The sequence below is a fragment of the Anarrhichthys ocellatus genome, unplaced genomic scaffold, assembly GCF_004355925.1.
Source record: "Anarrhichthys ocellatus isolate YVR2014 unplaced genomic scaffold, GSC_Weel_1.0 scaffold11, whole genome shotgun sequence".
Taxonomy (NCBI): Eukaryota; Metazoa; Chordata; class Actinopteri; order Perciformes; family Anarhichadidae; genus Anarrhichthys; species Anarrhichthys ocellatus.
The window spans coordinates 3,549,980-3,564,116 of record NW_022280041.1 but is presented as its reverse complement, the minus strand read 5'-3'; the positions used below and the strand labels follow the sequence as shown (position 1 = coordinate 3,564,116).

The 14,137-nt window shown below is 43.7% G+C and overlaps 3 protein-coding genes across 6 annotated transcripts in view; 2 read left to right on the top strand and 1 right to left on the bottom strand.

Moving 5' to 3' along the window:
• Positions 1-2,789, top strand: part of shtn2 (shootin 2) — an 8,280-nt gene extending 5,491 nt beyond the window's left edge. For all 4 annotated transcript variants that reach the window (XM_031850626.1, XM_031850624.1, XM_031850625.1 and 1 more), the window contains 7 exons: positions 443-554; positions 703-761; positions 972-1,069; positions 1,235-1,255; positions 1,338-1,391; positions 1,490-1,619; positions 2,304-2,789. In XM_031850626.1, the coding sequence (XP_031706486.1) occupies positions 443-554; positions 703-761; positions 972-1,069; positions 1,235-1,255; positions 1,338-1,391; positions 1,490-1,619; positions 2,304-2,461 (632 nt within the window). In that variant the 3' untranslated portion in view covers positions 2,462-2,789. The remainder of the gene's footprint in view (positions 1-442; positions 555-702; positions 762-971; positions 1,070-1,234; positions 1,256-1,337; positions 1,392-1,489; positions 1,620-2,303) is intronic.
• Positions 2,790-4,008: 1,219 nt separating this feature from the next.
• Positions 4,009-8,120, top strand: tex261 (testis expressed 261). Its single transcript, XM_031851045.1, has 6 exons — positions 4,009-4,205; positions 6,001-6,080; positions 6,176-6,329; positions 6,406-6,473; positions 6,563-6,665; positions 6,929-8,120. Exons 1-6 carry the CDS (start codon positions 4,136-4,138, stop codon positions 7,042-7,044), a joined length of 591 nt encoding a protein of 196 aa, XP_031706905.1. The 5' UTR covers positions 4,009-4,135; the 3' UTR covers positions 7,045-8,120.
• A 679-nt stretch (positions 8,121-8,799) lies between these two features.
• ankrd53 (ankyrin repeat domain 53) lies at positions 8,800-11,395 on the bottom strand. The gene is made up of 6 exons (XM_031851044.1): positions 11,343-11,395; positions 11,113-11,206; positions 10,363-10,562; positions 9,849-10,013; positions 9,632-9,752; positions 8,800-9,411 (listed from the first exon to the last, which is right to left on the bottom strand). Exons 1-6 carry the CDS (start codon positions 11,393-11,395, stop codon positions 8,854-8,856), a joined length of 1,191 nt encoding a protein of 396 aa, XP_031706904.1. The 3' UTR covers positions 8,800-8,853.
• Positions 11,396-14,137: the final 2,742 nt, after the last annotated feature.

Sequence of the window (14,137 nt, the reverse complement as noted above, 5' to 3'; positions counted from 1 at the left end):
GGGGGGGGCGGCGGGGGGGGGGGGGGGGGGGGGGGGGGGGGGGACATTTCTTAGCAAACGTGCTCAATGGTAGCTGCAGGAAAGGGTCAAAAGCAATGGCTGAAAGTGGAAGCCGCTTCTTCTAATGTTATTGTTCAAGAGCTTAATTGGAGGCATGATTAAGAAGTGGTGGCCTAACCCACCTTAGCTCCATCTTGCCGCACAGATGTGGATTTCCTGACTCCTATCTATGCTTCAAAACATCCTTTGTACGAATGATGTCACAGACACTACAAGCTGTGTAGTCAGATGCTTCCTAAAAAAACAAATCTCTGCCTCAATGATCTTGGAGTCTTTCTCCTTGAATGAGCCGCTTGTTTCGTGTAAAGCGGGTCAATATCACTTTGTATTTAGCGGGCGAACGCTCTCTTGGCTTATGAAACTGACGATCTTCCTTTTGTAGTGAAACAGCTACAAGAAACGCTGACCAGGCCGGAAGAACCAGAGGAGAAAGCCGCTCCTGCTCCACCTCCTCCACCTCCCCCTCTTCCTCCACCACACACTGCTGTCACCAAGTATGTTTAATTAAAGCCAGTCAGTTTAAATAGTGTATCAGAGGCTTTTTACACCCTAATAACTGAGGCCTTTTAATATTTATGAATTGTAAAACACCATGTCACCGTGTATGACAATGTGACCCCTCCCCCCTCTCTCTGTGCCAAGTTCACTTGATTTCCTGAGAATCAGGAGAAAAGAAAGAGCCACTAAAGCTGATCAAAACAGTGAGTCACTCTTCCAAAAAACATACTTTTCCCCCTGAAGACGAGATTTATCCTGAATGTTTTAATTTTTCCTGGTTTCTCAAAACCCTGTACTTTACTTCTACCTCATTTGAACACAAATTAGATGCAGTACGCACTCCATAACAATGAGCTCTCAGTCCTAAAGGCTTGAAACAGGTTTAAATATGTTTTCCATCTCTAATCTTTAAGAAGCAGCACCGTTGTTGGACATGCAGACGAAAGCGGTGGATGAAATGATGGAGAGAATAAAGAGAGGCATCATCCTGAGGCCCATGAAGAGAACACAGGTGGACAGATTGTATTCTCAAAGACTTTGTTTACATTCCCCGTTGATTGTGTTGTGTGTTTGCATCTTTTGGGGCTTTTAAATGAGCAGAGGAACTTGTATAGGAACAAAAAAACCAAAGTGATAAATGATAAACTCTGATAACTAACGACTTCTCTGCTCACAGGAGGATGACAGCTCAAGGAAGGTCAGTTCTCCTCATTCACATTTGTTCCTTTTTTGTTTTTTATTATATAGCAGTTCCAAATTATTCCCAAAACTTCTTGCAGGATCAGAGGAGTGAAAACAGAAAATCCGCTGTCGTGGAGTTGAAAGGAATGCTGGTAATGTACATCAACTGAAAGCAAAACACCAGGGTGACAAATGGCAACTCAAGCCACTGCGTTTTAAAAACGCATCTTTGACCTTTTCTACACACCAGGACAACATGAAACGCCAGCAGCTCCGCAGAGCGCCGTCCACACGAGGCCGAAATGTTGGGGAAGCGGAGCTCCTGCAGGTGCTCCAGAGGAGGAGGAGAGCGATGGGGCAGAACCAGGACCAAACACGGGGTACGCTGCCACTCCTCTACGTTCACAATGATGCTACCGTGTGTGGTGTCTGTTTGTCCTTTATTTCTGCTAAAGGGGGTTTAGGTTAATATTGTTATTGTCTAGTTTCTTGTGTGTCCATGTGAGAGGTCTGCTGTACATCACAGATAGCTGCTTTAGGAAGCTAAGGGCTGAAATGATTCCCCTTTCGACTGTGTTTGAGAAGAAGCAATGCGGCGATATGTTTCTCAACAATAAAGCTTTTAATGAGGTTAGAAATCCAGTTCTGGATCGAAAAAAAACGACAGTTTGTGGTCTTTTGACAGCATATTTTGACTCTCAAAGGGCCGCATATAATGCAAAACAGACGATTTAACAGCAAGCAAGAGAAGGCTCCAAAATGTCGGAGTATTCCTTTAATGCTATGAGGTCACTAACAAGGAAAGACCGTCGCCTGTCTTTTACTTTCAATGTTTTACAATTTTTTTTATTTTTTCATTCTTTATTTTTTAATTGCATTAGTATTGTCTTGCAAATACGCTGTAATGTATTTTAAAGGAAAGATAAAGAGTTAAAAGTAACCACCAGATCACTTCCAGGCTCAACATTTGATCTGCACGCAAAGAGTATTTTTGCCTCTGAAGTATTTATAATCAGAACAAAGTGTCTGGATGCGAGAATAACTTCTGGTAATCTCTTGGTCAGACCCCCAGCCGGGTCCACAGTGTGTCCCAGCAGCAGGAGACGCTCCCTGGGCGGGCGAGAGCGGCAGTGCCCCTGTGCTCCGGAGGCTGAAACAGAACAGAGAGAAGAGAGACTCTCGCATCAGAGCGTCAGCACTGATCATCAGCCAGGAAAACTGAAAGCTTTCTGAGAACTCATTCCTTCTTTTTTATTTGTAAGTGATTAACTGAAGGCCTTTTTTATTTTAACCTCAGAGGAACCAATTATATCCTTCCAGATGTTTTGAATTAATACATGAATGCATTGCTTTTGTTACCATTCACAATGAAATGTCAGTTGATCTTGGCCTCTATTGAGAAGTTCAAATAAAGCCTTGAGTTGTGATGAAAATAATGTCAGAAATCAGTTCTCAATGCTTGTTTTATTCTCCTGGGAGTACCAGAGATGGAGGTGAACATTGCAAAGAAAAATAAAATCACACATTCAGGGTTTCAGAAAAACCATGAAAACGCAATTTAACCCAGGTCTGCTTCAGTACTTGTTGCGTGTCAAAGGGAATGAAACTCATTCAGCCATGTTTAATGTCCAACATCATTCTTTTTGGGTGCCTGGGTTTCATCTGATCTAAGTGCATGTTACAGGATTTGTTTTTCCCATGCTGCAGAATATAGATGAAAAATAGCCAGAGCCATAAAAAACACTATATTATATGAATACTCACTTCTCTCCCGAGGTGTCTGTCTCTTAGAGCTCGAGCCAGCAGAAGAATGGAGGCCGCCATTTATTTCAGCACATTAGAGCTCTCACACCCGAAACCCAGAGGTGTTGTTGAGATAAGAGCCTCAGGCGACCTGGACGCTTCCTCCTGAAAGTATCTTTAAATGCGGCAGGTCGCCTTCTGTTTTCTCACCTCCACACAGATAATGTATATATGTGAGCATGCATGAATGAATACAAACCCCACACCCTGACACCACACTATCTATCTATCTCCCTTTGTTAAAAGCATTTCAAAAAGATGAAATTACTCTCACCTTTGACTCCGACACCATTTTAGTGTCTTCACACTGTTTCACATTATATATTTACTTTATTTAGCTCCTTTTACTAGAAGGTCTGCCTTTTCACTCTCCTGCATACATGTTTTATTGTTTTCCTCCTCGGTCTCAAAGGCGTTAGCTTTTTGGGATGCAGTAATGTATTCTGTCCCCTCAGTGTTAGTGAATCAATGCACATGAAAGCCAGTGTGTGTGTGTGTGTGTGTGTGAGAGAGAGAGAGATAGAAAGCAGGAGATAGAGACATACAGGTAATGAAAGCGAGACAGGAGTTTCTGAAACTGATACTCTATATTCAAGGATACTGAAAATAAAGGGCGTGTTAACGAGAGACAATTATGATACTGTGTGAACTTTGGCATTAACGCCCAAACTGTGCATCTTTGTGCAAGTATTGCACTGTAAAGCCTTTAAAATAGTGTGTTTACAGTATGTTTCCCATGTAAATGAAGGTTTCATAAAGATGTGTCGATAGGTGAATTAGAGGCAAACTGTAAATATATGCACTCACAGTTGAATAATAACATAGTAAATGTAGCAATCTACAATGTATTTCTTAGGAGCCTAATACAGTAATTGTGACGCTACTGCACTTCTCTCCTCCAACCACAGAGGGCGCTATAACCTTCTCCTCCGTTGAGGCCCTTCTTCTCTCCTCTGCTCAGCCTGGCCTCAAAACACCGGGGGGAGGAACTTTGAGCTCTACATGGTGCACTAGCGCTAGTTAGCAGCCAGCTAGCTGTTTTCTGTATTATTTTTTCCCACATTTGTGAGTGTGTTGTTTCATATGCAGAGAGATGTGGTTTATTTATTTACTGAGCTGGCTGTCGCTAGTCATCCAGATATCCTTCGTCACTCTAGCAATAGGTAAGTGCATGCTGGGAAATCCCTGCAAGTGCTAGCTAGCTACTGATAGCTTGCTAATGCTAGCGGACCAAGTCGGCAGGTGAAGTGGCACTATGTAACGGTAACGGGGCTCCGTTTCACAAAGCAGCGACTCTACTAGCTTTGACGAATGTGTTAATAATACAATGCAGCAGTAAGTTTGCCTCAGAAATAAGTAATACGATTGTTAGTCCACCGATGTGCTGAGAGCATGTTTTGCTAGCTAGCTATCTAGCACTGGCAGTTATGTGCAACGAATTCAAGATGCTGTTTAGATTAGTGTACTCTTTAAAGATGATAACGTTACGTATGTTCCGGCTGTACAGCATTAAGTAAAAGTACTATAAGGTATTGTGGTTAGAGTTTAACATTTCTGGATTTTAAATAGTTTTCTTGAGACACTGCTATGTTTGCTAATACTGAGCTAGCATTTAGCGTTCTCTCTTTCTTTCTCTCTCGCTCTCTTCAGTCTTCTTATCGATTCAAACTGGAGTTAATCAATCAGTTAATGCGTCAGCAAAGAACTTTAGTTTAGTCACAATGTCTGTTACAAGCAGTACCAACAACATGTTGAGTTTGCTCCAAAAACTTTTATTTTTTTAGGAGCCACGTTGTCAGTTAGTCACCTGGCCATGTAAACACCTGCTGCAGCTGTCAGGTGTGGCTGTTGACTGTCGAGCTCTGTCAGTGTCGGTCACACTCATCGTGCTTGTCAGGTCTCTGTCTGCTCTCTAGAGACTGGATCAAGGAACAATCATGTCCATGTTTGCTGAGCTGAATCCGCCTGCAAACACAAACCACCATTAGGTGCAATGATGGTACCACTTTCAAATAAGGCAAACTGGACTTATCTGCATGAATCAAGCATTTACCAATGCTTTATAAGTCGGTTACAGCATGACTAAAGCATCACATCAGTCCATCGCAAAAAGCATCTGTTTATTACAAACTTATTAACATTAATACGGCACATTTGGCTTGTCTGAAAATGAGATATTTTAGAGCGTTTAATCAATGGATTCCTGGCTATTATTACCAACAACTGCCTTATTTGGTAGCTTTCCTCATAAGCTGCTTTTGTAGCATTGCAACAATGTGACACTGTTATCAAAACTAGGTGAAAGAGCACGTGTGACCCGTGAGTGCCTTACTTTATACATCATGCCGTATCTTTCCACCTCTTATCGATAGATATGATTAAGGTTAAAAGAACTTGAAACAGAAACACGTTCAAAAGAGCGAGCAGTTTGCTGTCGCTCTTCTCTCTCTTTTGGAAAGTGTAGATTGACTTTGCGTGATGAAGCTCTCAGACTCTCCCATGAGCCTCTGCTCTGAGAGCTGTCACCTGGCGTACATGTTTTGACATGTACAGTCTTTTTGGGCCTTGAATCTCTGGTCTTAATCACACTGTTCTTTATTTATTCTTTGATTGCTACCTAAAGATTTAAAGAAAGTTGAGTTATTCCTCAAAGTAAGCTATTTAGATAGTGTTCTGTTGGGGCCATTTGTGGTACTAAAAGTGGTACCACTATCCTCTTAGTAATAAACATAACGAAGCGCAATGTCCAGCATATTGTGGAATAGAAATTGTCTCTACCACACTATCGAAATTAACAAATCGCTTTTTTTGACACCTAAATATTTGTTGATTTCCAGCAAAAGTGGCGGATAAAGTTGATAAATTTAGCAGTGTGATTTGACAAAGAATGGCGTCTCTGTTTCTGCTATTTTTCCTGTTTGGTTGATTCATTCTAACATTGTTTTCGTCCTCGCCCAGCTGCTGGCCTGTACTACTTGGCAGAACTAATAGAAGAATACACAGTAGCCACCAGTCGAATAATAAAGTACATGATAATGGTGAGTAAGCGGATTGTTTTGAAGAACACACTGTAGTAAGATATGTATTAAACAACGCCTGTGATCTGATTCCCTGTCTGTGTGAATGTGTCCAGTTCTCGACAGGTGTGCTGTCGAGTCTCTATCTCTTTGAAGGCTTCCCCGTGCTGATGGTCGGACTCGGCCTCTTCACCAATTTGGTGTACTTCGGCCTCCTGCAGACGTTCCCTTACATACTGCTGAGCTCCCCGAACTTCATCCTCTCCTGCGGTCAGTATGACGCACATATTTAATTCTTCTTCTTCTGTTTTACTTTTGCCAACATTGTTTCTTCTTCACTCCCCAGTGTTGGTGGTGGTGAACCATTATATGGCCTTCCAGTACTTTGCACAAGAGTATTATCCATTCTCGGAGGTAATGTCATCTCAGATTTATGACGCCTTGCACTGCCCGGAAAGATTTTCTGCCATTTTAATTTCTCTTATGCTTTGTTTGGCATCAAGGTGCTGGCGTACTTCACCATCTGCCTGTGGGTGATCCCCTTCGGCTTCTTTGTGTCACTGTCGGCGGGGGAAAACGTGCTTCCGTCCACCATGCAACAAGGAGGTGAGCTTTGTTTTGTCTCTTCAGCTGTGTGTTGTTTTTGATCGTTAGCTTAGATCCCTTACGCTTATGATAAACATCCTCAGAACATATTTACAAGGTTTAAAGTACATTGTAATTTGATCTTTATCTTAAGCACAGGTTATAAATACATTTATCTTACATTAGTGCCAGTCTTTCCTTATTTTGATACATTTCCTGCCTTCCAGGTGTCCGTACAGAATAAATAAAACAACCATATAACGCCCGTTTTCTTTTCTTTTTAGACGATGTGGTGTCTAATTACTTCACCAAGGGCAAGAGGGGGAAGAGGTCCGGGATCCTCCTCGTGTTCTCTTTCCTCAAGGAGGCAGTGCTACCCAGCCGACAGAAAATGTACTGAGGAGCTCAAACTCGGGGGTTGGAGGTCATGGGGTGGGGGGGGGGGGGGGGCGTGAGAGTGTTGGAGATTAAGGGGAAAGCAGGAAGGACTTTGGACATTTGTTTCTGGATGGGACTAAAAACGAAACAGTGGCCAAAGTGGAAGAAGAGCAGATAAAGAAGTCAGACCAATGAACAGAGCAGAGCTCACTGCTGGACGCGGGCCACGTTCGTCTCTCTTCGTTTTTCTGTCCGTCTGTCTTTACTGCGAACATCATCTCATAGAGACCTCTTCGTAGGGATCTTTCCTATCGTTACATTGGACTCTTCCATCTTTTTAAACTTTGGTATTTAATTTCTTACGTCCAAAGTCAACCACCATCTCTACCTGTTGGGACTTTGGCAGATAAGTCATTATCATTTTTTTTTCTTTTTGGGTTGTGACATCTGCCGTCGTTTAGACGACATACGACTAGTGAGCACTTTGATGAAGAAGGTTAGAGACCACAGTACTTTTAAAGATGACTTTAAATCAGAGAGTTCAGTCTGACGGTAAGTTGTAAGGAATCGGCTTCAGATCGATGGAGACATTTTAATTACAAGACGTGATGTAAATACTCTCTGCCCTGTCGCATCACATCTACGTAAAAGGGGTTAAAAAGCACTTACTTTTATAATTGAAACGCCCTTAAATGAAAGTGATATCTCCCGGTCCGGATCACTTACACAAAACGATCCGCTACGTTGAGACGTTTGTGTTTCATGTCTCGACAGAGTCATTAATCACCAGCACTGTAGTCTGCAACCTGGCTGGACTGGTTTAAAAAGATCAAAATAAAAATCACAGTAATAACAAACAGGTTTTTGTACATTGATCGTTGAGTTTTAACCCGACATCAGATGACTAGAAACACTTGTGAAGATCGAACCTGTGCAATGACTCTGGTAAGCTTTCGTGTGTCGGGAACAAAAGCTGCTCAAAGTGGTTTGGTGAAAGTGCTATTAAAGAGGCCGAAATTCTTTTTACCAATTACGGAGTGCAATTCTTTGTAGGCTGGTATGCACACAAATGTTTAATAAAAGATTTTGTTGAAATAACTATTGGAAGAAATGTTTTTTTTCACAGGTTGGTGTTCAAGGAAATAAATCACATTAATTCACCCATTTAATGGTAATATTTATTTTTCAGTACGATGGATTTTTTTTTTTGTCCAACCCTGAACTCCACACCGTCAAAGGTCTGTGTGTGTGCGTGCACACGTGTGTGTGCGTGCACACGTGTGTGTGCTAGACAGCCATAGTTTGATGGCTTTATGTTATTTAAGTCCCATGTGGCTGGCTCACACCAGGTTGAGGCTGTGGTGACCCCCGCTGAGGTGTGAAGTAAAGGAAAAAAGACAACTGCGACACACACACACACACACACACCTTAAGCTGACAGGCCACAGCTCGCAGTCACAAACATGCTGCTGACAAGCCCTCACCTGGATCCCCGAGTCAGTTCCCTGGGGGGACCAGTGAGAGTACAGGGATCCATCTGAGACAGGTGACCCAGTTCACTGAGGTTTTCTCACCTCTCACTCACCCCTCCGTCATGTGTCATTTTTCATTGTCTTGGCGCGGCAGAGCTTTTACTAAAGTATAATCCTGGAATGACAATACTTAATGTAAATTTCCTCAAAATTGTATATTAAAAAACCTGTCAGGGCTTCATGCGCTTTCATCCTCCCACAAGGTTTGGATGTAAAAAAATAAATGACATATTTCAACAGCAGAGTTTTAATACATTTCTTACACACATCTACTAATTCCCGGTCTCAGAGTGCGATGATCAGTAGTGTCCGGGCTCCAGCACTTCAGGCAGGTGCATGGCCACCTCTGTCCAGGGGGAGGTGCTCTGCCCCTGGGGGTATCTTCTGTGCTGGACCTCCACAATGTCCTGTGGCTCAAAGCACCGAGGGGAGGCGATCCTGGATGGGAAGGCTCTGGGGAACAACACCCTCTCGAGGACATCCAGAGGCACGTCCGGGGTGGGGCGGCGCGTGCCGTCCCACTTGGTTGTGTAATGAGGCCGCCTGCCGCCACCGCCGTCCCTCCACACCGTGACTTGGTCCCGCAGGTCCGGCTCTCTGAGGGGCTTCTCCGGCTGCAGGCCCATGAAGACGGTCCAGGGTCTGGAGGATGAGGCTGGAGGTTGCTTAGTGGAGATGCTCTGGTCCTCCGGAGGACCTTCCCTCTGCTGCTTGGCTCGTTCTGGATGAGAAGTGTTCTGATCCGAGGCGAGGCACTGGGTGTGGTACTGACTCGCCAAGACTCTGGGGGACAAATCCTTTAGGAGAGGAAAACCTTTTTTGTTCGCCCACTCTGCCGTCTTCTCATCTACAAGTGTCTGAAAATGGACACGCAGAGAGTGTGATCAGTCTCTTAGATATGTTTCACATTGTTGAAGTATACATGTTATAGTTAAATAAGTAACATTTGATAAACAGAATACCCCAAAACAGTTTTGATGTGATTTTTTTCATGACATCTGTGAATGTTTCTCTGATTCTGTCACAGTTTGGGGTTCATTAATGTTGGATGATTGGATTTCCACAACATACAAACACCTTTTTATTGAGATCATTCAGTTTGACCACATCCACGAGATCGCTGTACAAAGTTTGAACCAGCTTCCTCTCCTGCATTTCTTTCTTTTTTTCCTCCTGCCACATGCAGCTCTTCAGATACCTACACAGAAACACACAAGAAGTCTTGACAATTGTAACCGAAACAGCTTCACAGAAACTTCATTTCCTTCTGAACTGTTCTCTTTTAGCTCGTTACCTTGCCACCTTCCTGCGGCACCAGATGCGGGCCACATCCAGAGGAGTGTGTCCCATGTTGTCCTGGGCCAACACATCTGCTCCGGCCCGCATGAGGGTCTCTGTGCAGTCCAGGAGGCCTTCGGAGGCGGCCAGGTGCAGCGGGGTCCTCCCTGAATCTGTGGTACTGTAATAACAGAAATAAAGATAGTTGAAAAACTCTCTCAGCTTGTTGCTGTTATCATCATCATCACCATTTCTTTTGTCATCATAATTATCATCATTACCATCATTATCCCTTCCAACAGCAGCTATAAACTTTCACCATCGTCTCACTGTAATCATAGTTTCACTGTTGCTCTCTGCAGTTTTTATTCTAAGCTTCTCTTTTTATATCGCTTTACTTTGGTGATTGAATAAGCCGAGTGCCACTGGATCCAGCTGACAGAATCTATAAACGAGCCCATAATAGAAAATGCAGCTGCCTAAAGTAAAAAACATGCGCAGAGCAATTCTTCACACAACAAGGCCCTTACACATTGACGTCGGCCCCGTGCTCCAGCAGGTATGTGAGGCAGGAGGAGGGGTCGGCTGAGCTCCGGGACGACAGCACCATGTGAACAGGCCGGCGACCCTGCAGATCGCTGCTGTTGACCCACTCCTGCCTGGACTCCACCAGGAGCTGCACCGTAGCCAGCTGGCCGTAAAGGCAGGCCTCGTGGAGCTCTGGCAGACCCTGGAGGACGAAACACAAGTTATGCGCGCAGCTATGTGCCGCTTTCTCACACCCGTGTGTGCTTCCTAATATTACCTCAACAATGTGGAAATTAAATACATTTTATGATGTGCTGTTGAAGTTCATTTTTAAGCACTGGTAAAAAAAAAAAAGATTTTCATTTCATTGTGTGTTTTTAATGAGAAACATTTTTGAGGAAAGTATTTACCGGCCAACCATTTCTTTGACAGCAGCACAGTAGCTACTCTACAGATTAAGATGTGCCCTTGTTCATTTAATTGCATTTTTATAAACACAACAGTTAAATCCCATTCAGGCCTACAGCATAACACATCAATCATCACATCAATACTCTTCTTCTCAGTGAATACTTCTGAGACTTTTATACTCCACTTTTTACCGTTATTTGCGTACACATGTGGTGGCTCTAGTATGTTTAGATACTTTAATCTATCAATACACTCCCTTCTGCACTATACTCTGTATGCCACAGCTGTGGACAGCCGTCTCCAGTGTATCAGTCACCATACTGTAATGTTAATGAGCCTACCTGTCTGCTCACGCTGTCATCCAGCTTCTCTGGCCTCTCGACGGCAACAGCTGGAAACATGCGCCCGTCCGGGGGAGATCCGTGCGTAAGTGTCCTGCAAAATGAAACCATAGAGACACCACTGTTGTAAATGCTGCTCAAAGCAGTTCACGGTATATAGCTTGACTGGTGTATCAAAGTTTAGATATATAGGCTATAGCCAAAGACAAAAACGTAAACCTTTTATTTACCAATTGTTACATCTTCCACGTCTCCGTTTTCCAGATTTGTTGACAGGTTCCATGATTACCGTGGAAACATGGTAACCAGGAAACGAACCCTGATTTGCAACAACTCTCATCTCTCATTTGAAATAGTACAATGCATTATTAACAGCCATAGACTGTATAATAACCCGTAATATTCAAACTGAACTGCATAACTTGGCCTAATCCTTTTTTTTTGGTATTGTTTTATGTCTCAATGAAAAGCCCGGAGGCGACGCTAGCGCCCCCTGCCGGCATCAGGGAAACAATGTGTGTTTTTGGTGGTGCTGAGTCATTTATAAATTAATATAATTATGGATCAATGCACAACTTTGAGGCGGGGGCTAAGTGCCCAGTGTGGGAGCGCAACAACACGCATGCGCAGAGCTGATTGCGTGTTATCACGCTGCACTCTGATTGGCTGTTTGACTGGTCCTATGACGTCATGGCGAACGGTTAAGTTTGTCAGAGGTGACGCTTTTGTTTTTGCCTCCCACGTGTGTTATTCGGAGGGGGTGCTACCGGGTCAAGAACGAGCTTTCATGATCTCTAGCTTCTTTCTTTACACCTATTGACAGCGCATACTGACCAGAGAGTAGAGGAGAACAGGTAATGTGTTAAGTTGAATTACCACCTGTGTTAATCTTTGAATTGTGAAATTGCGTATTATTTAAAATAATGTAATTTTCTGATTTTACATCTGTCCAAATAGTTGTTGCCCCACCATTGTTCCACCTAAAAACGTCACTGAAAAGGCCTCTATAGCTCTCTAATAGGACTTTCCACCAGCATATATAGTATAGGCAGGTAACAAAGGCAGATGTTTGTTTGTATCTGATTACAGAAACCTGTTACTGTTGGGTCATGGTTGAGCACCTCCAATACTGTTTATTCGGTGTCCACAAACAGTAATTTAATTTTAAAGTGCATTCAAAAGAAGTAACCTCACTTTTGACTAATTTAGCAAACGGGCTGCAGGTGTTGAAATAAAAATATGGGACAAAACTCCTGCATGAATACAGCCTTCATTAGCATGCAGTTGTTGGCTGCTGTGTCCGGCATATCCAGCAACACCTGTTGGGTCTGAGTTAATGTAATGGCTTGTGACAGATGAGGGCAGATGAGTGGCTGCAGGCACGACAGAAATGGATACTCCCACCCTCCCGTGTAGTGAGTCCACAGCTGTCTCCTCATACACCCCCTCGTGTGTTTGTATTGACCGTGCATTAGGAATTGGAAGCTCACACTTGGCCTGAGATAAGCAGATCAATCCTGCCGATACTGTGGAGTGCCAGTTTGTTCCACTGCACCCCGGACCTGCTGCCGCGCTGGAGGCCGATATGAATTTAAACAGTTATGTTCTCCATATCTCTGCGGGGCTAAGGGATCGATGGGCTCGTCGTGCAGCAGGGCCTCCCCGATCACTTCTATTGACCGCTTGACCCTGAGTGAGTGTACGCACATCTGTCCTGTGGAGATCAACGTGTGTCATGGCAGAAATACTACACTATGGGTTTACAGTATTTACTTCTTGAGCAAATGAGACTAGTGAGAATTGAGGGGATTCAAAAGATTAAAAATCACCAGGCTCACTTAAATCTACTTTATCGTGGGTTTGTGGTTGTCAAAGTTTTTACTTACAACGATAATCAACACCATTCTCATCACCTTCATCATCATCGTCGTAATGACATTCTGAACATCTTTTTCATTATTTAGTTAATGTCCAATGCTATTAAAACAACATGCCAAACAAGGTAGCTGTACATTTCCATTCAGTTCTTCTATTTGTGACTAACATTGTTTAATTCTCCGTCATTCTCCGTCACTCAAAGCTGTCGAAGGTCCAGCGGAGGGTCAAGGACGGGCCATGGACCCCTGGCTCTCTGCTGTGAGCTCCAACCCCCCCCAGAGCCTTCGCCTTTATCACAACACAGCCACGCACTGCAGAAAGAGTGAGTACAAGTAAACCGTGTGTGTGTGTGTGTGTATACGGTCCGTGTGTGTGAGTGTATATGGGTTAATAGTGAGTGCACGGCCCCGCCGTGGCTTCCTTTGACCTCGGTCACATGTCATGGAGGTTGTCCAGAGCCTTCGGGGTAGAGCTCTTTCATGTTTGACTTTCAGCACAAGTCCCTGGACGACGACCCCCGACGTGACCCTCTTTCATCGCATACTCTGAAATGCTCACTGCTTTCAAATAATACAGTGAAGTGGTGTGTGTGTGTGTGTGTGTGTGCGCGCGCGCGCATGCATTAGTTACAGCACATCCAGTTGGTGCAGAGCAGATTAGCAACAGGCCGATCGGTGCTATTTAAACCTGCTTAGGGCCATGATGAAAGTGAGATCATGCGCCAGCAGCGTCACGACGGGCTCTCCCATTGGTCCGTCACACCATCCAATCACATCCCATCTGTTTTTATCTAACGGCGCACATGGAGAACAGTCTTTTTTTCTTTCTATTTTCTTGTTATTCATTTATTCTTTAAGATAATTTGGCATTTTATCATTGATAGTAGTTTGTGCATATGGACTGAAACCAAGGGGAGATGGTAAGGGGGATGCCAACAAAGGTTGTTGGCTAGAATCAAACCAGGGACACCCTCAGTTTGTCTGAAATCCAGCTGTCTTTTTAGGAACAGAAAACCTGGTGTGTAATAAGCTTTTGTGGCTCAGCGCGGAAAAGTTGTTTTCATTGAGTAGTAGCTCCAAGAAGAGACAAAAGTGAGAAAGTGAATTGAGAAGAGAAACTGAGAGAAGGAGAAGATGAGGAGTCGATA